At 36.0% G+C, this 22453-nt stretch overlaps 1 protein-coding gene across 1 annotated transcript; it reads left to right on the forward strand.

Moving 5' to 3' along the window:
- Window positions 1–1099: 1099 nt before the first annotated feature.
- On the forward strand, window positions 1100–21033 carry LOC129277818 (carboxypeptidase E-like). The gene is made up of 6 exons (XM_054913987.2): window positions 1100–1330; window positions 1855–2004; window positions 4354–4645; window positions 11825–11964; window positions 14215–14320; window positions 18344–21033. The coding sequence occupies exons 1-6, from the start codon at window positions 1130–1132 to the stop codon at window positions 18655–18657; spliced, it is 1203 nt and encodes a 400-aa protein (XP_054769962.1). The 5' UTR covers window positions 1100–1129; the 3' UTR covers window positions 18658–21033.
- The last annotated feature ends 1420 nt before the right edge of the window (window positions 21034–22453 follow it).

Genomic DNA, 22453 nt, shown 5'->3' on the forward strand with positions numbered 1-22453 from the left:
CATCTGTATAACATATTAACATGGATAACCAAATCATTATTCTGGCCATAGTTCTTTTAGGCCTATAATGTTATGTTCATGTAAAAGAAAATAAAGTTAGTATTATAACCGGCGATAGACATGAGTTCATACTTCATTCAATTTAATTAGAATATGTATACGGTACTTTTCGAACAGTGGAAAAGGCGTATTTAATAACTAAGGTATATACAAAAAATAACAAATAAAAAGTATGGGGAAAGGCCAATACAACGAAAAATACAGAATATGTGACGAGCACATGTAAAAATACTTCTAAAATTAACAACTGCCATGAACATTTTTAAAAAGGAAAAATGCTTTTCATGATTAGTTTTGAAAGTCCTTACTTTTTATGGCTGAAAACAAGAGTCATATGATTTCAATAATGAAATTTAGACACCACAGACTTGCTACATATTATCAAAGTCGATTTGCCAGGCATTTTCACTGATAGTTGTTATACATTAGTGGAAAGCATTGCATTTGATTGGCTGATAGTATATAATAACCTGGGTTGAGTGCAGCACAATGTGGATACATTTCTTGCTGAAGAATTTTACGCCATGGCTGGGATTCGAACCCACGACCCTCTGTTTCAAAGTCAGAAGACTAATCCACTGGGCCGCAACGCTCCACGATAAAGTCAGCGAAAATCAATGACTAGAATGCTCCACTGGTAACCATGGGATAACGAGATTGGTTATAGTCAAATCTAATTTTACAATGAAACACGACTTTCCCAGACTGTATTCTTAAGTCCAGTTTAACTTAGACCATGGTCTATTAAACATTGTGCTAACACTATGGGAAGCCGAATACGTCACAATATCTAATACTCTTTAAATGGTTTTTGTCCATGCTGCAATGGCATGAATGGTGAAAATAATTATATGGTTACCATTCTCAGACTGTTATGATTGATTCAAGTGTCAAATGAGCTTATGAATTGAATCAGGAAAATTTGAGGTTCTCACGTCCCACTTCCCTGATTAAACATTGTTGTTAGAGATTTGTGTCACAGTTGGCCATCCATAGTTAAACCACAAATTTTAGACCAAAGTTTAATCAATCTCAAATCTCTCTAATTCCATTTGCAGGAGAGCCAGAGATGAAATACATTGCAAACATGCATGGCAATGAACCCATTGGTCGAGAGCTCCTTATTCACCTCGCCGAATACCTATGTATGCAATACTACAAGAAGGATTTCAGGATACAACGACTGGTCAATGAGACTAGGTTACATATCTTATTTTCGATGAATCCAGACGGCTTTCAGGAAGCCTACGAGCTCTTCAATTCTTCTCAGGTATGACGTTTTACAAAGATTAAGCAATTGCCAATCTGATGTTAACCTATTAGTGATTGCAGACGAATGCAAATTATGATAAATTACAATCGGTAGTGAAATCGATCCGATAATTCTACCCTTTGCCAATCAAATTGCAGGGCTTCTATAGCCTGCGACAACTCCAACATTTCAAAGCACGATTTTGATCGTTTACCCCGTCACATTTTTTTTTTAATAGAGATTTAAAAGAAATTTTTGTTTTGTCATGCGGTAATTTGACTTGGGGGAAAACATCAACATTCTGTTATAAAAAAGAAGATGGCAAAGAGCTTCTCTTTTCCAAACGGATTTCCTACTTTGTGTGAACTTTTTTAAAGTGGGGGCGCTATATTATGAACAGTTATTTCATCTTGGGAGCAATGGAAACCAGTAAAGTACATGTATATATCTATGTAAAAAGAGAAGAATAATAATCATTATGTTCCGAACATTTTCTTTAAATGATTTATCGAATGATTATTTTTAATTACCTTATGCCATAGGGACTGTCGCTGCCTTTCTACGGAAGAACGAATGGGAACGGTGAAGATCTTAACAGAAACTTCCCAAACCTCAACAACATGGCGTACGAGAGCGAGCGTCTGGGAGGACAAAATCATCATTTTATTCCACTCAAATCGGATCTTTTAAAGGTATGTTAGAAATGTAAAAGCTGCCTTGAAACAAAATAATAAAGCGACAACAATGTAAAAATGATTGTATTTGCATCTACGCATTGCAAATTGGAATTATGGCACCTTATAAGGACTCATGATGGTAAGATATTTTGATGGGGTGGGGTCGGGGCGACGACCTACTTGAGGGTCATTGTTAATAAAGACTTACACGATATTTACCTCTATTTTTCAATTTTGAGGGTCTGTCACTTCTTGAAAAAAAAATCATGGGGTGGGGGAGGTGCCCCCCCCCCCCGGGGGAGGCAGCGTAATTATGGGTGTAGAGTATGACGTATATGTATTCCCTCAATCATCCCTTCACGAATGACCACTGACTCATACCTTGAAAGGGTGTTTGCAGTAGATATGATACTATGACACGTTTATGGGTCTAACTGTTCAAGTTTGATTTCACGTTGTGTTTTCGTACGTCCTGGCAATCAAGGCTGTATAGGTAGTATGAATTTGAAAGATTATAGTTATGAAGTATCAAAAAACGGTGTTTTTACAAAAACATCTCAAATGTCTCTATAAGATTTGGGATGGGATTTCCCCTTATCCCTCAAAGCCCTTCCCTGAAAAGTTTACCAAGGGTATTATTTCCTTCATCTGTCTTCATGGTCTTTTACATTTGTTATGCCATATGAATAAAATATGGATATATTTATCTTTAGCTCTAAGTTTGCTCTGTTTTAATTCCCAACTGTATAAATGTAGCATAAAACGAAGTCTTGAATGATAGCCAGGCAACAACTAAAACAAAAACAATTGAATAGTTACAAAACTCTTAATATATTTTTTATCTACTTGCCTTGAATTAATTCATTTTATAAGCGTTATAACCTTGAAATTTAACCTGATAATATTTGAAGTGAAAATAGATTCAAGTTTTTTATTTATAGAAAACATATTGAATTATATTTATGTAACTGCAGGAAAATATGAAGTTTTCTTCTTTTTTTTACTTAAATTGTGATTTCAACTCAAGTTACAAATCCAGCAAAGAATATATTCATACCTATTAAACATTGAAATATCAACCCAAAGTAAAAAAAGAAGAAGTTCTGGTTGAAAAGGAAATCGATTACAAAAATGAATGCAAAGCATAATAGGCAGATGGGGGAAAATGAGCCGGTCTTCTAATAACATATAAGACAAGATAATCAGAGAGAAAGAGAGAGAGAGAGAGGAGATGAATAAACAAATCCATTACATTAAAAAAAATACAGAGGGCACTAACGTACATTGCATTTTACGTCATTATCATATTTGCACAATTTAAAATCTGGCATAAATCTTGTATACAAAGAAGATATTATGATATATCAATATGAAAGGTCAGATTTAACCTTGTATATATTCAGTATCCATGACAACGGATACGTAAAGAAAACGATTACCGAAATCGAATATACTCGAGAATCTCTTTTTCACAGCCAAAGGCAATACAAATATTACAAAAGGTCAATACTTGACGAAAAGGTGATTGCTCGGTGAGTGTTAATGATGAATAAAAAACGCACGATCGCGTGGTTCGGAGGCGTTTTGCCGTGAGGAATGGAACTGTTTGGTGACAAAATCATCTTTTATTTCAAATCTGAAATGTTAGCTGGTTTTTGTGGTCTTCACATCCCTTAAAAAATAAGTTTAAAAACCCATAACAAAACAGATGAGTAATCTATTATAGTGAAGTGTTTTCCTAACGAGAAAAGTCATATACACCGGTCAATATTTGTTATTAGAGAGTGAAAGGTGATCTCGGAAATGGCAATCTTTTCGGTACGAGTAATTACATGATTCTATTTTCTTCAATTTCAGCTATTAATGAAATAAAATAATAATTACCCCTTTGCAATAGTAATAACACTTAATAAATGTCAATGTTTGCAATATGAATAACATTAAATAATTAAATATTACTTTATTTTGAAGATAATGTAACGCAAAAATATGCTATCGAAGGAAAATCCATTGAAAAGAGTTTCAATTAGATTATGTGCTATTTCGAAGCAATCTTAAATCATCACATTGCTCAAGAATATTACAAACTTAAGGACAACGTAGACTGACATTTGGTGAGTTACGGATATCAAATTTAAATAATCTACATCTGTCCTTCCCTAAAAACTAAACTAGTAGGCAATATTTGTATTGTCCACGTATTCATGGTAAATTGTCAAAAGCACAAGGTTAGACTTCTAATCTGAACAGTTTCGTAACGAAATTGGGATATTAAGTTTTTTGATTTAGTTTCGTTCTGTAGATCATTCATTCATCAGTTTATATTTCTGAATTGTTTCCTTCATTCATTAACTGAATCATCAGCTGCAGCCCGAGACAGCCAACCTTCTAAGGTGGATAAGTGACTACCCATTCGTGTTATCGGCCAACCTCCACGAAGGCGAGATGGTTGCCAACTACCCTTACGACACGAGCAGAAGCAGAAGAAGCTTCTACACCGCCAGTCCCGACGATGCTGTCTTCAAGCACCTTGCAGAGACCTACGCTACCAAACACGCCTTCATGAGCACCAGGACAGAACCTTGCCCCTACTCGGGTGCAGAGGTCTTCGACGGGGGCATCACCAATGGCGCTGATTGGTACTCCATCAAGGGAGGTAAGCTGGAGGAAATGTTAATGGTTTTTATAGTGGTGGATGGAAGAGGTGGTTATGATGATGGCAGTGGTAGACTGGTAGTGGTTACGATGATAAGATGGCGATGATAATGACGACGATTGATGATGATGCCGATCGGATGACGATGAAAGTATCAGGTCTGATATGTAAATCTTCTTAGGATCAAAATATTCAAGTAAATACGACTGTATTTCTCATATCCTTAAACAGTGGCCCATCGCAACAATTTGATGAAACGAAAATAGCGGAAGCGTGTGTTCTGTAGCGAATGGACATATTTGATTATCGATGTAAACACAACACAAAATCACAAACTTAGTTTTAACTATAGTGCTTTAAGCAAAATAATTGGGGAGTAGTATTCATATTTCTTGTTTATACAACTGACCATAGTTTTTTTTATATAGCAAAACTTGGTTTCTATTCCTTGGTCAATAACTGGATGGATGTTAAGGATAGGGAAATTTAGTATTTTTCATCATAAGGACTTCTCAAGAACAAAGAATTGTAAATAATTAATATTCAGGTGTTAGCTGAACTGGAATAGGTGTTTTAACATTCTTCTATCGGTATGTCAAAGGTGTAACCCTAGCGGTGACACGAACGCTTCTGCGACATTTGCTCCAGTCTTAATATCTCAGAGGGCTTGGTTTGAGTTAGGATTTAATAGAGCTTTTGGTTCAGAAAAATGTTAAAATAAGGATTTAGGGTTCATTTAGTTTTGGAGGTTAGGAGCAATTGTCGCCGGAGCTAATGTCATGGAAGCACTCTAGCACAGTCGGTTCTTCATGGCTACCCAATGTGACATTTTAATTATAAAAATCGCAAGCATTATGCTAATTGTGCTACATTTTCTGTCTGATGAAGGGGGTCCTTATTGTCCTTGCTGGTCTTATCTCGACCTCAGATTCCTAAAGAACCGTTTCTTTCCGGTTCCGTTGCAACCATAAAGGTACTTTTTCGAAGATCCCCTAATGTGTCTGAGTGCTCTCCGGGGGAGGTTGCAAACTCTGTCTCCATGGCAACCTCTTACCTGGTCCAATGATGCAATCCCGTGTAGTATTTGTACTTGGCTTCATAAGGTTTTCTTCTGCCAAATTGAGTCTGTATTATGCCTTTGAGAATAAGGAAATCTAGATGTTAGAAGGTTAATTCTTCATGAGCATTACAAATGGCAAGACGTAGGCACCTCCGAATAAGTTCTGCGGGCCATTATGACAAATTATACAGGTATGGGGTACACGAGGAGGGGGTATATTGTGTAGCTGGCAAACATGTCTACGTGTGATAGTGCAAACATCATTTTTGGTTTATATAAAGAAAATGTGTTAGTGGACGAATAGGATATGTAAAATATAAATAATCATTTCATTTCGCAATGAATAAGAATCACGTTTGCAGCTTTGGTTATGGTGCGCAACGGACAAAAACCAAATTCTAAGGAACAACCTCGTGACTTCAGCCACTCCTCGTTGTATTTGATATTGCGTAATTAAGAAATTATGACGAAGGATGTTTTTTTCTTTAATTTTTTTTCAAACACATACAAATCGTCATTCATCCGTCATCAGACTGTATTTGATTAATTCACACCCCTAGAGCAGTATCATGATTATTTAAAATGAAACAGCTTGCAACCAACTCCAAATATCACCCAATCTCTTCCGGACAAAGATCCCTCATATCTGACAGATATACGAGTTAATCTCCTCTCTTTTACCATGATTAAATCGTAAACACATCATCTTTCAAAATTGCTACGCGAACTAATTTCATAGAAAAGACTTATGCTATTATTGTCCTACCACCAAAAAAAATACAAAATAAAAATGAAATAACAGGAACTGCAATTCTTGTGATGAATATGTAGTTTTTGTTTGAATTCTCTCCGAATTTCTTAATTTTCTTCATTGGGAGTCTGCCTTGAATATAGTGGACGTTTATTTATCATATTCATGGAATCATAATGAAAAAGAGGATATTCCAAAAGACCATTATTGTCTGATTAGGCAAAAAAGAATAGTCCAGTGATTCGACGTCATTTCATGAGCATGTGGAAGACCCTGACTACAAAAGCTCCTGGCATTTATCTAGTACAAACTACAAATAATTGAATGGCAAATGCTATATCACAAAAAGTAACAGGCCAAAAGACATAATAGTAAGTACAAGTTTAATTTGAAGAAAGTTGACTTTGCTCGAATAGAATATTGCAAACATCGTGCACTGGAGCCTGGAGGTGACTTCCATGTTGTGCGGAACTCATATAATTTTGCGCAAAATGAATGTTCTGCGAATGCGCTTAAATATCAAATGGCCATTAATAACCATATGCAAGGGGGAGTAGGGGGGGGGGTTCAAACTTACACCCCTGTGGCGGTGAGATCTTCGTCTACCAATATCCCAGTCGTATTGAATAAAAACTAGGGCGGTGGTGATTCGGAATGTTTTGACTGGTTCATTCAAGATGAAAAGGAAACAAGGTTCCTTGAAAGGTTATTTTCTCAAAAAGCACGATCACAATTTGTATCTAATTTGGTGGTGTCCTCTTGGGTCCAGGGGTGGGCGGCCGAACGAGGAGGGGTGAGTGACCGGTTCTTTTTCGAGGCGAAAGGCGACCCTGAAAAAATGAAATCTGGGTGAGATGTATAGAAAGGTCACAAAGAGGCATTGACAGTGAGTTCAAACCTCCCCTTCCACCCCCTCATATTTTTTGTCTGTTCTTCCTGTGCCACATGATTTCATCATTTTAAGACCATGTGATTCTTTCCATGTACATTTCCTTTCATGAACATATAAGGTTTATAGGCTGAAGTATAACAAAGTTGTTTACAGAGCTTTTGTACAAATTATTTTGAAATTTAATACACGAGTCTACAAGGAACATAGTTATAGGCCAATACGTTAATTGTGGATACATTCTTCATAAATCATTATAACATATCTATTTTAATTGAAGAAGCACAACATTTTTGGAATGGTATGTATTATTTACGTAAAAACAGCTTGATGGTTTTATTTCAACATTGAAAAAGTGCTGATGTTTAGTTGGCCATCATATTTAAAATTGTGCAATTTGTATAGGCCGATATCGAAAAAGATGTGGCCGTGAGACTTTATAGTCAAATCTGAATGTAAAGATTAACAATCGATTCTATGATGTAAATAGTGGAGGTGCCGTGGCCGAGTGGTTTTAGGCGCCTGGCTATACATGGAAAGTCCGGGGTTCGATCCCCGGCCGCGGCACCTATGCCCGTGAGCAAGGCATTTAATCTACAATGCTCTTTTATCCTGCTTTCAAATAAATGGAAATGCTATATGCATTATTGGTAACTAGGTGTGCACTTGTTTGTTTAAAAAAAAAAAAAAAAAAAAAAAATAGGATTGGGATTCAGACTGATAAAAATTTCAAAATGAAAAATAGCGTTTGATGATCTACCATACATGTAAACCAAAATTTGAGCTTGTAACTAGCCGGGTAAACTCAAGTAAGAATTCAATTTTGGGCGCTCTTCAAATATTAAAGGGATGCTCCGGGCTGGAAATATTTGTATTTGAATAAATAGAGTAAAATTCACAAAGCAAAATGCCAAAAATTTCATCAAAATCGTATAACAAATAACTAAGTTATTGAATTTTAAAGTTTAACAATATTTGTGAAAACAGTGATATGCACGTCGTCATGAATATTTATTAGGTGTACTGATGATGTCACATCCCCACTTTCCTGTTTCGTATGTTATTACATGAAATCATAATTACTTTCTTCATTATTTCATACATGTGTGAATAATATGTCTCCCTTATAATTAAATAATTTGCATCAATGAATATCTATGCACCAAATCAGTTTTTCAATCTAATCTGTTTAGTTCTTGGAGGAAAAATTAGAATAAACCTAATTTCATATAATAAAATACAAAAGAAGAAGTGGGGATATGACATCATGAATTTGCTCATTTGATATTTATAAAGACATGCCTAGAACTGTTTCACCGGAAAATGCAAAACTTTGAAAATGTCATAACTTTGTTATTCCTTGTCAGATTTTGATCAAATTTTCAGTGTTTTGTTCGTCTGATTTTTCTTTATCTGTTCAAATCATATTTACTTAAGCCTGGAGTAGCTCTTTAACGATGAGTACGTGGAATGGTTAATATCAACAACAAAAAAGAGGTTAGTGGTCTACTTTTTCTAGGGCATATTGTTTTGTTAAGCACCAAAATAGGAAAGGTTAATGCTCTTCGATGGAGAGATTTGGGAATGGAAAACATCAATATTAAGGTTGCTGATCTATGATTCATTCCCTTTTGAAAGTTGACGGATGCCAGTATTGAATGCATATTAATAGTGACCACTTTTACTAAATGAACTCTACGTCAACATGCAGGAACCAAGGAGACTCTCCATGCACAATGATGCAGGAGCTCTGGATTAAAACAAAATCAAACAACTTGCATAAAGTTTATATAACCTGGTTTACTGTATGAATCGATCCTATATTCGTCTTTAAGAATTGGAGTAAACTTAAAAGAATTGTTTAGAAAATGATATAATAAAACACCTATAGGTTCAAATTTTCCTTTTTATAATTAAAAAAACCTTTTTTTATATGAAAAACCTGACCCGTATAAAGCATCTTTTCTTTTTAACATAGATACACAATGCATTCGTTATATCGTCAACTGCAAAAGAAGATAAAGAGTCATCTTTGACTTAAAACTATACAATTATACGTATATTTAAAAAAGTTAAACGAGGGGCAATAGGATGCTATAGTTATTATGTGATTTTAGTAGGTAAAAACTTTGATACATGAATCTAACGCTGCAAAACAGCCAATTGAATAAGAATTGTAAAAACGCGTCAACGTCGGATTTTGTTGCGGCCTATAGGGTCAATTTAAAACCGGTTTTCGCTTTATGTGAATCCAAAAATGAATCCAAGTATTATCATTTAAATAAAAATAATCTTTATGATAATACAAAATCGTAACTACAATGTGTAAACCAAAATTATGTCATTAAATCTTTACAGATCATTTCAATTCAATTCAAAGTGTCCAATACCAAAACTACAGTAAAAGATATACGTAATTACCATCCGTTGACGATAGAAAGATATTTGCGGTCGGAATAAATCTGTCAGTAGAAGAAATTAGCCGTCAGTAATGAGCCTCTATGCGTCTACGCCTCTAGGCTACTCCGAATGAACGGATACATGGCAATACAGTGACCCAGCCACACTGACCCACGTGTCTCGAGTTTGAGCGGGGGGAGGGGGTGTCGATCCATGTTTCGGATTTTACATCCGAATTTGATGACATTTCAGTGTTATGCCTGTTGGAATTTTCTTTTTAATTCTAATAACATTTTTATTGGGTTGGACTTATCCTTCAGTAGCTCCATTGCCTGGCATAAATGACTTAAGATTGTTGAAAATAAAATTTTGATAACTGAAAACGTTTGCCTTGTTGGAAGGTTACGTTTAAATAAAGAAAGTAAGTTAGATGGGTTAGAGATGGTGAGAGCAAGAGAGTGGGGGAAACTAGATGGAATCAGGAGAAAGGAGGAGTTGAAGGAAACGGGGAATTGAATGGATAAGAAATAGTAATGATGCGTGACTCCTTTAACCTTTGCTTAACGTACCATTCTGACCTCATTCCGAGCCCCTTTAACTACTCTGAACGAATATCCCTTTTGAAAAATCATGTGACTTTAATCTCAAACAATCAACCAATTCGATACACCCCATTTCCCATTTCCTATTCAGGTTATTTTGTTGTACCCCCCCCTTTCTCATGCTTGTAGCCAGTTTTATACCAAATAAACGCCCTTGACGTTACTTTTGTCGTTATTGCAATCTATGACATAGGCCTATTTGATTTTGTATCTTTAAAAGTGCAGACGAATGTCTTACTGGTAGCACCTTTGCATCAAAAGGGGTAAGACTCCACTCAAAAGTTTTCGAGGTGTACTTCAGCTGAATTGACCTTGGTATCAGTGCAACGTTGAACCTATTAATGCACTCCTTCCCCCTGTAATCTTTCCACACGTATTTTGAGTCCCCCTATTCCTTTGGTCTTGTGATATTTATTTCCACTTGCCCTCTATATTTTGTAAACCCCTCTATTGGTGTACTTCATTCTCTCATTGAGTGACCTCTTTTTCCTTCGCACTCTTTCACTCTAAAATGATTCGTTAAAATGCAGGTTGCATAACAGCCGCATACATGTATGGTAAGATAACATTAACCAACCATCACATTAGCGGATTTTTTTTTACACAACTTGTCATAGAGTGTTCTCTTATAAGTTATGCCGTCACTTGATAGTGGAATGGCATTAATTATTGACATCATAAGCTGAGAAAGTACGTGGAAAAAAGGTACAACTGAACAATATTGACATGTCATACCGTAGGTAACGTTTCCAAAGCAACCCAATATATTACTTCATTTTCAATGACATACCATCGCTCGTTTTGGAGTCGCTTTACAGGTGTGTCAGCAGCTTAAATGGCCCATGTCCATGATGTCCTTCATATTTTGTGTGGGTATTACCATCTAAACTGTACGATTGGTGCGATCAAAGATATTGGTTCCATTATCATCCCATGGCCATCCCAAGCAAGTCTACTAAAGATTTTTTTTCTCGAAACCCCCCTCATTAAGCGGAGCTACATGTGGTATAGCTAACTCTCAGATTGTGGGCCGTAAGGTCCGGGGTTCGAACCAATTACTTCGCCACAATTATTAATTTTCAACCAGAGTCACAAGTTAGTGGATATCGGGTGGGTGTTTCATAAAGCTGTTCGTAAGTTAAGAGCGTCTTTAAGAACGACTGGTGATCCTTTCTTGTGGTAAATGGTACATTCATTGGTGATGATTTAGCGCGTAAGAAAGGATCACCAGTCGTTCTTAAAGTCGCTCTTAACGAACATCTTTATGAAACGGCCCCCTGGTTAAATTAATTCGTAATCTTATTCCAGTAGGGCCCATACTGGAATCTCAAGCCCGGGTAATTAATATTATCGTAAAAATAGATAAAGACGTTATCACTGTGCTATATGATTTTTAGTCTCGAACGGTTCGTTGCCCATGTGGTATAATATTTTTCTCACCTTGATTCCTTGTTACTGGTTTTTATCTTCGTTGTAGGTATGCAGGACTACAACTACCTGGCTACGAACTGTTTTGAGATCACGGTCGAGATGGGATGCCTCAAGTTTCCTCCAGCAAGCAGGCTACCAGATCTCTGGGATGATAATAAAGAAGCACTCATAGGATTCATGGAACGGGTAAGAAAGGGCGAAGTTACTCAGCAGGTGCAAATACCCTAATCCACCTCTGGAGGGTGGGGTGGGGTTGTTAAGTGGTAGAGGAGCACCCGCCTTAGTGAGAGGTTTGGGTTTCGATCCTCGGCCGAGTCATGCCAATGTCTTTTTCATGTGGCCTACTTACTTCTTGTCAGGCGCTGATTTTTTTTAAAAGAAATAATGATTATAGTAACATATTAACATGTTGTGCAGTGCCCCATTGCCCAGTAACGATCAATTTGTAACTCTTACATGTAGCTACGTAAGAAGCACTCCCTCTTCATCTCTCCCTTTTTATTCATTTCCATCCTTTTCTTCTCTTTTTTCCATTTCTTCTTCTCCTTCTCCTCATCCTTCTTTTCCTTGGTCTTCTTCTTCAACAAAAAAGTAGTCTAAACTTTTCCTGTCTTAAACTGTTCCTTATTTATGCATTATTCTCCCGAGAATTCCCCACCAAAACTACCCCACATTTTAATTTGCTCAGTAGGAGTACCGAATCAGAAAATTCTTTAAACCTCTTTGAAGAAAATGTCCATTATTCTTTATTCCTAAATAAGATGTATTGCATACAAACATGACAAATTCCAGTTTTAAGTCTTAAAAATTTAGCAATGACCCACTTTCTGTCTGTAATGTGTGTGTGTATTCTGCTCAATCATACCTTTTGTCTGCTTTAACTTCCTCTCCGTTCCTCGTCTTCTTTCTCATTGATGAGTTCGATTTCCGTCAACCAGGGATGTCGAGACTCGACGAAGACCTTGCCATCCGCCATTTTTAGCTGATTCACTATGTATACTGTCTAATGTCCCCCGCTCCTCCATTTCCATCCTTTGAAAATTAACAATAAAGGTCAATTAGATTAACAGTATCTCCTGTGTACGATATGATGTCTATTTATGATCTGTCTTCGGAGGGTGTAAACCGATGCAATCCACAAAGGAATAAGATATACATACTTTTTTATTCTTAAAATAAGAGTACCAACGCTTAGCTTCGTTCAGATATGATGCAAAAAAAAATCGGGAACATTGTCATCCAAACATGAATGCATGGTAACACATCAACAACAACAACAACAACTACTACTACTAATAATAATAATATGATAATATAAATAAAAGAATATTGATGCTTTAACAATTGAAAAATAAAATTTTAATCCGTGTGCATGCAAGAATCTATACATCTTGAGACATATATATTTTCATATAATCACAAGGAAATTTTATTTTTAAAAGTACGATTGCCCACTTTCCAATAACTTTGGAGTTTTGACAGAATCATATACTAGTAGTATAGTAAAATGCATTTATTAAATATTGAGCTTGAATAAAAAAAAAGTATAAGCATTATGTGTGCTGTTTTTTTTTTCAAAATAAATTTTTATTCTGCACCTGCAATTCTTTGGAAGAATTCCTATTCTTTTTATATGTTTTCAGATGAGTCAATATACCTCTGTGAAATATTGATTCTCTATTGAAATTGTGTACGTCTACTTACTTGCGCATGGGATGAATATTTGAATACCACAACTTCTTCAAGAATTGGTAGAAAGAAATCAATGGAAAAGGGGCAAAATAAATCAATTACATTTTTCTAAATTGAAAAATGACGCAGAACAGTCTTCATCGGTTGCTCGTTGCCATGGTTACCAATTGAAAAGAATGTAGAATATTTAACAATAAATGGATTGATTGCGTGAGATCGAGTTTCATCGGGATTTTTATATATAAAGTGAAAAGGTTCATGTGACATTTGAAAGAGCATTGCACTTTTTTTATAGCCATGTTTCACATGGAGATAATAACTTGCTCCAAACTGAATTTCGACATTTATTGCATCTCTTGATAAAGCTCTTTAATGTAACCGATTATTTCATGCTACGTGGACTGGAATGATGTCTGTTACATACCAAAAGGGTAATGGGCTCAATTTTAGATAGAACATAATTTCAAAAAGAGCTCAACGTGTCATGAAAAATGTATCATTAATGGACAAAACGTATTATTAAGATATGAAATAGCACAATATCTATGCGCAGTGCCATCATAATGTGCACCAGATCTCCTGGTATTTTGGTGCTTGCATGTCTGCTGCTCATTAACACCCGTTCAAGAAGGCGTGCAAGCACAATATCTGGAGGTAATGTCTTTGAAAACGAATAATGAAATCATAAAATTCTTACACAATGCATTATAATTTTCTGTTGTTTTATTTTCCTTTAAATTGCAGGTACACATCGGAATAAAAGGAAAGGTTACTGACACTAAAGAACAGCCGATTCCAGATGCCGTTATCAAAGTAACAGGACCAGCAATAAATCATGACGTCACTACAGGTATGCAATATTTTCGTTGTCGTGCTGTATTTTTGACATGATTAGAATTAATTCTTTTAAAGTACACGTCGAACCCTCGTTTATTAATTTTACAATGATGTTAGAGGGTAATTCAAAGCGTTTAACTTGTTTAGGACGTATTTGTCTTTCATATATCGTAACTCGTCACAGACATGACAGAGGGAGGCACTTTTGGAACAATTTTACACGCTATAAGCCTACAAATACAGAGATTATTACTTTATTATCATTATTACTTCGCATTTACTTTTCTACCCTTTCATAAAGGACCTCAGGTTTATTTGAACCTCTCCACCTCTTCTTTAGCAAGCCTAGTTCAATCCTTTTTATGATTATGTTAAACCGCGGGCCTTTATGTTATCTGCCAAGACTTTCCTTCCAAATATCTTGAAGAAATTCTCGTTTTATTTGTGGGGTCGAAATCCTGTTACCAAAACTTTATACTTTAAAAAGGATCATATCTTAGGATTCATAATTTTGCTAGATTTCATTTGATAATGAAATCATTTCATACCTTCCAAGTATTCATCTAATTCGAATAGTTCAGACAACTCTTAGTTCAATCCTTCTTAGTTCTCCTAGTTCAATCCTTTTCATGATAATGTTAAACCGCGGGCCTTTATGTTATCAGCCAAGACTTTCCTTCCAAATATCTTGAAGAAACTTTATACATTAAAAGGATCATTATTATTTCATACCTTCCAAATATTCATCTAATTTGAATAGATTTCTCACCCAATTCAAAGTGGGCGTATTTATTTTTCAAAAATCTATTCCGGTACTCGCGTCATGGCATCAAAATATGTTTTTCATTTTATGAAGATGTTCTTAACAAGCGAACAATGAAATGTCACGAGCGTTGGATGTCTAAAGGATGACAGCATCACATGTTCACAAACACAAAAACATCCAAGAAAGACATGCCTGTTGGAATCAAAGTAAAAATGACAACAGCTTGTTTGAATGAGGGTGATTTTCCGCCTCTTCCCACTCATTATTTCCCGCTTTACACGTTGTGGTGGATCACTGTCATCGCAACCAAAGAGGAAACATGCTTGAAGTTATCAGTTTGGTATTACCCAAAGGATGCAAATGATGCCATTGAAACCATATCGAGATAGCATGCTTATTGAATAATAGCAAACTCGCCCCTTTGCTCTTCTGGAATGTGTTTTTATTAGGTGGGAAATTAGAGATCACATGAAAATGAAACTTTCCCCTAAATTATATGTTTTTGATAAGATTAAGGCCATAGCGTGGGATGAAAGCGCCAGGGAATGGGGAAACTTGAAACACTGCACATACCTTACATCAACCATTCAAAGGTTGAAATTAAATCCACCACTGTTTCGATAATTCACGAACAAAAGAGGCGTAGCAAATATAAATTGTTTAGTTACAAGGCACAAATTAAAATCTCCATCAACGCCCTCCCCTCCTTTCGGGTATAATTTTTAGCAGGATGTAATTTTAAAACTTTGATATAAGACTGTATAACGGTTTTCAATTTTTACTCTAGACATTACTTCCGTATTTTTCACGTGTTTATTCGACACAATCATGTGATCCGAGATGACTCGCCGGTTCCTAACCGAGGAAAGAATGACTCTGGATCAATTTGATTTGAGCGTGTCGGCTAATCGAATTTTCCGCTCTACCTGTACCATGCGATTGATTGTTAACAGAAGACCGACGACATCAGTGAAAGTGATGAAATAATAATAATACTAAAACCTTCAATATAGTTTCTTAAACCTTTATCTCCTGTACCAGTCAGGTGAACTCTTAAACTAATGAACAGTGAACTAAATACTCTCTCAAAAGAGCTATCCATTTCATAATCTCACTCCGCACGGAGTGATATAGGGAACCAAGCATTTTAGAGTGAACTGTAAATCCTTAAAAAGTGCGTTATTGTTCCTTCTGGGGTGACCTGTGCATCTTTTCTGTTTTATCGTCTCACTCCGAGAGGCCCAAATTAGCCTTTTTGCATTTGAAGAGCATGATATTGAAATAGAGACCGTGGTATTAAGAATAAAAAACAATTTATTCCACCTGATGATGATGAAGACAAATAAAAAAAATATCCAAGGTCCATGACCAGTATGTAATCGTAAGGAATATGAAAGTAAGATATTATTTCACAGCAGGGGTGCCTGTGAAGACTATAAAAAATGAATAAGAAAGTTGTTTTATAAAACACTAGACATAGTGTTTTATTTTGCTATGTTTTATTTCAGATTTCAGGAGTTTTATTTGTCATGCCGGTATTACACACAAATGATTTAACATTGTCAAATAAAGGACAACAAATTAGTAATATGAATATAGAAGTGTATTCATATATCGCTATAGGTTATTGGACTTTTTTATGGCAGTATGCGAAGCATTTTCGTCACGTTTATTCGTAGAGATGAGGTGGTCAAATTACATCAATTAAATCTCCAATCTATGGTGTTTAAAAACTGTCAACAACTGGCCTTCGTAAAGATCTGTTAGACATCAGCTAATGATTTAATTATGTCTACCGGTTTGCGGGTTGCTAACCTTCTGAACAATCCAGGATTTGACAGGATAGAATACTAAAATCAATCACAGATAGTTAGGTGTTGACAGGTTGATAAATGACAGGTAAAATTCTACTGCTTCTTTGTGCATTAAACAATGTTAAATAAATAACTGCTCCTAATTTAAGACTATAACGTCATAACGAAGAGATTGGTCCTGACATTTCTCGTCCGTGTATGATCGACATCATCATTGTTAAATGAATAATTTCCCTGGGACGTCGAGTTCTTTATTACAATTTTTCATCTTGTCAGGCGCCTAAATGGTTTTAATCCTATTCTATATATCTTAGTGCAAACTTTACACAGAGAGGAACATACTAGATAAACTGAAACCTGGAAATGTAAAACCGCCAATGTCACCATTACAGTCGCTTCACTCCTTCGAAAACTTTAGATTTCACGTACTTTTGACCCCACCCAGGAATAATTTCCATGTACGGGCTTGTACTGGGTCAGCACTTCTATCCATTTTGCTAAGTGTTAGGCCTACGTCCCAAACCCCAAAATTCCAATTTTGTCTTTATTTTCAATATTTATGTATAATATGGATTGATTTATTTATTCACCTGTTCTAAAATGATATATTCATTTTATGTATTCACTAACTGATTCGTGTTTGACTCTTTGTTAAAACTTAACTTCCCTGAATTCTCCATGTAACTTTCTCATTAAATTAAATCGATGAGGGCGTAAATTACTTCCAGTATACAGCGCCACACATAATATGGAAAGCGCCGTTACTCCTCGGCCCTGTAGGCCTATAATGCTGTAAGGGTTGATTTACCACTTTCAACTCTTCAATTATTTGGAGTGCATTAAATATTCATATTGTGTTAACATTTTGATTTAATATAAAGATGTTTTCCCCTCACGCTGCAAGGTCTGATAGTTACAAGTACCCAAAGTAACGCATGCACGTTCTCCTTTAGATTTTACCTCGGACAGACACCTTTGGGGTAATGCACTCAGTATATTAAATAGAAAACAGTGTTGTGCGTCTTATCAAAATGACGGCACATAAACATAGGCCTGTATTATCTTCATGGGCATGGCCCTGGGAAGCGGGAGTGCTTAGGGTGCTGAAGCAGCCCCAATACTTTCCTTGGGGGTGCTGCGTGTATAGGCAGCACCTCATGAATTCTGGACGGTATGACAAAATTGAGAAATGTAACCAAAATGACCAACATTTTTTTACCTTGTCAAATTTCTCGGGACGAAAATGACGCCTATTTTGTAGTGACCCCCCTTTTTTTTGCTTGTCAAATTGACATCAGCGCCCCCAGTCAAAAAATCGTTCCCATGGCCCTGATTATGTTAACTAAACTGACTATGGTGACATATGTCCACATTAACTTGTTCAGTATTATTTCACATTTCATACCAATACATATCTTCTGAGACATTCTTATTCATTCCCTTGCTTACCTTTCAGCTATCGATGGTGACTTCTGGCGACTCTTGATGCCCGGCCTCTACACAATCACAGCCACCGCTCCAGGATACGAGCCCCAGAGTCGCGTTGCAACCGTCAAGAGGAACAGGTCTACTTGGATGACTTTTACCCTCCACAAAGAAGAACCCAAACCGGAGTGCATCGAAGAGGAGGAGGACGAACTCGACAATTCGAACATCCTCTTTGAGATCAAAGAAGCTTTCAAGGATATGGGATACGCTAAAAAGAAAGGCTGTGCACCAGAACGTCCGAGAGAGCAAGTAAACAGAGGACCGCTCCTTGCTACGCCCTGAAAAAAATTACAGACACTGAAATTAGTGATTGGGACTACAGCATAAAACAAATAGCGATATTTTTGTATTGAAGATGACAAAAATTTATTAGCATTTATATAAATGCGATTTGCGTACTGGAACCTGCTCTACCTTTAGCAGTGTTTTGTAGACATTTTGGGAGTAAGGCTTCTTTTTAATGCTTGTCCTGCCAGTTGTGATAATATAGTTTATTTCCACTGGAAATTCTCGTAGATGGTCAGTAATTCTCAGATCATCTAATATCATCATGGCTTAACTTGTTTCGTCTGCTATCGGTTTAGCCTAATAGACCAGTTTGTAGTTACTTCATGGACAATTTTGGTCAAATTACCTTCCATTTCTTTCATCATGATTGGCAGATTTCAAAACAAGATATTACGTAAGCATGCCTTACATAGCACGATGGAGACATATAATAGACCAGTGCCGGCCGCACACGTTGTTAGCCTAACCATGGACCTATAGGTACATGGCCTAACAAAGCGGATTGTGAAGTCAAAACATTTATTTCAATGTGTAAGTAATGCATTATAGCATCGCTGCCACAATAACCGGTTGTATCATGGCCTCTGTTGGCGCATTGTTAGCGCTAACAACATACCAATGAACACTCTATGAAGGTATTTGTTAATTTCTGCTTTGAATGCAGCATGTTGTACAATGTACTAGGCAAACTTTGAAATACCAGACATTCGTGGACGTATTGCTGTTTTTTGTGGATGTAAATGAAAAACACAATTCAAAAGAAGACATCAAAGTTGGTGCTTATCTCATTAAATTTTGAATCACCTTTGGCTTTGATACCAATGACCTAGCCTCTGATCATGCGCAGAATCTTCTAGTCATGCGCAGAGTAGAACTACGAACTGGCTTATTACCCGTTTGGTCCAATCATCACTTTGTTTAATACTCACTTGATACTATCAATTAGTTGAATGCCCAGGTAGTCATGTTTTAACTCCGTTTACTTCTTATTTTGCACTTTGTTAAAATGGATAGTTCCCATAATAATACGGAGTACGTAGTGTTTGATCAAGTGCATACTTGGCGAAATGGGCAAAGCCTAACAAGATATTAGACAAAATTTATTTATGGGTTAAAGAGCAATTGGAATAAATTAGTAGACAAAGTGGCTGTAGGCAAACAAGGATTTGATCTTGATGATGAGTGGGAGACCAAACGGAAAGTAGGTTTAGCAGGTGTATTACAATTTACATGTTGCATGTTGTATTTTATGCCACATGCCTGAAATACAGAGTTAAGACAGAAGAGGGCAGCATTCATCCAATCTTCACATTGAGCCGGGCAGCAAACACGCAGATGAAATATTACCGTTCTTCTTCCGTAGGCCTATAGTATATGCACAGCAGTGTCTTTAAATTTCAGATTAATTTTGCATAGTTCAATTCTGTATCTCGAAAAAGCTCCCGAACACTATTTTTTTACTTACTAACAAGCATTCACGCTTTAATACAATTAATTTGATATAACAACCATGACTAGAAAATCGAATGGAACATGGGATGAAGAAATTACGGATACCTTACGATTGGACTGTGACCCCATTTTGGAATCATTGGTGTTATTGAGACATTATGTTACTCTCTTGTTCAAAATCATCGTTAACAATGCAGCATAGAGTAATAATTAACAATAAACGACTGGTCTGTGTAAGATCCCAGGAAAAAAATATACATATACGGGTCCCGTTTTATAAAGACTTGTTCTAATGACAAATACAAAATATCTACAACAAATTTACTATCGGCCAATCAGATTAAAGGATTTCAGGAGCTTTTAACTGTTATTGTAAATTTGTTGTTGTAACAAGTTTTATGAAACGGATCCCTGTACTTTATTAAATGAGGTTTGTAAGTACTTTGAAAGATAAACACTGTGATTGATGTCGACCAATATCTAAGTATTAACGAGAAATAGTGACGTCAAAATTATGGCGCAACTTGCAAGCATGTATTTGAAATACACGTATAATGATAAGGCAACAGGTATGTGGATATGTTCAATATTTTAATTTTATTGCATTTTAATATATGTTGTTGTTCAGATTTCATTATTAAAATTGTTACTATTATTTTTATCATTATCATTATTATTATGATCACTATAATCATTATTAATATTATTACTTTTTAGGGGGAGGGGTGTCTGCAGAGAGAGAGAAGAAAGTGGGAGGGTATGGGGTGTATTGAAGTATTGGAATGAGACTATCGTGATCTGTGATCACTGTGTAGATATAATCTTATCCTGACGCAAATTTTGTTATGACAAGCAACTGTTCATTTTTTGTATTCATTGAAGCGACACAGTTTTGTAAATAGAATGACTGCGATTTAATTCACACTTTTCATGTTCTCTTTATGATGTGGACATTAATTTTTTTCATTATTACAGGTCAAGTCCGTCGCACAAAATACGTTGATTTGAATCATGAGAGAAAAAAAATCAAACAAGCATGACATTAAAATGTAGTCAAATTGGATGTAAAATTAAAAAGTTAATACATTTTAAAGCTTTTTTTCACAATAAATTGCTTGCACAACTTTGTAATACGCAAATGAAAGATTCGATGGTGTCACTCACTCACCTTTTTTGCTTTTGTATTGTTTGAATTATGCAATATTTCAATTTTTACGGATTTGAAAAGAATGAACCCTCTTGATTGAACCACACAATGTTTGAACAATGGCAATTCACAACTATAGTGAGGAATGGAAATCTTTTTCACATGACGAGGAGAAAATATTTCATTTCTTTTTGCATATTCTTATTTTCCATCCGATTTGACGACATTTTCAGTGTAATGATTTTTTTTTTTTTTTTTTTTTTTTTTTGGGGGGGGGGTATTTTTCTCTCTTTAATCAAATTAACTTTTTGTTTGGTTGGACTTATCCTTTATTAAGGTCGTATAAGATACATCTATGTAATGTGTGGAATAATGAGAGTGACTGCATGGCAGAGAGAGAGAGAGAGACTGGTAGAAAGAGAGATGAACATAGAGAGGCAAACAGACAGGGTGTGTGTGTGTGTGTGTGTGAGAGAGAGAGAGAGAGAAAGAGAATGGAATAGCATAACAGACTGTGTTGTATATTGACTTTATTTGATGGAAAGAAGGTTATAAATGGGCGGGTATACATGTTGGATGTGGGTAATGTGTTGAGTGTGTCTGCATGACAGATAGAGAGAGTAGAAAGAGAGAGATGAAAGAAATAGAGAGGCAAACAGACTGTGTGTGTGTGTGTGAGAGAGAGACAGAGAGAGAGGGAGGGAATGGAATTTAGACAAAGACAGAATGTGGTGTATATTGATTCTATTTGATGGAAAGAAGGTTATACATGGGTGGGTATAATTGTTTTTGGAAGGTAATTGTCAGCAAGCGTGGACGGTTGAAGAACATTATCAACTGCGGACGTTTGGTAAAAAAAAAAATGATTTTTCCCCCTCATTTTTGTGCTTCTCTAACGGCTTTGAATCGGATGTACATTGTGCCAAAATTCTTTGGAAAATGAAACAAACTTTGTTTGCAACATGTTCCCGTTACTGGTAAATTGCTACGCTTAAAACATCCTCAAACGTCCCCGGTTGTATTAATTTGAACAGAAATGTGTGTCTCAGATTTTCTCTGTCGTTTCAGAGTGTGTTGTTTATTGTAAAAGGTTGATCTTATAACTTCGAGTGAGTATAAGGGTGTGTCCCGGGGATGGGTGAGTGCGAGAGGGTGAGTGTATGTGTGTGTGTGTGTGTGTTAATAGAACGG

This window comes from Lytechinus pictus, chromosome 15, assembly GCF_037042905.1.
Source record: "Lytechinus pictus isolate F3 Inbred chromosome 15, Lp3.0, whole genome shotgun sequence".
NCBI lineage: Eukaryota > Metazoa > Echinodermata > Echinoidea > Temnopleuroida > Toxopneustidae > Lytechinus > Lytechinus pictus.

Bases quoted from the DNA above. Each gene is read 5' to 3' on its own strand.
- LOC129277818 (XM_054913987.2), top strand. From the start codon at position 1,130: ATGAAATACATTGCAAACATGCATGGCAATGAACCCATTGGTCGAGAG. The intron at 4,646-11,824 runs GTAAGCTGGAGG...TCTTCGTTGTAG, and splicing joins TTGGTACTCCATCAAGGGAG to GTATGCAGGACTACAACTAC. The intron at 11,965-14,214 runs GTAAGAAAGGGC...TTTAAATTGCAG, and splicing joins TCATAGGATTCATGGAACGG to GTACACATCGGAATAAAAGG.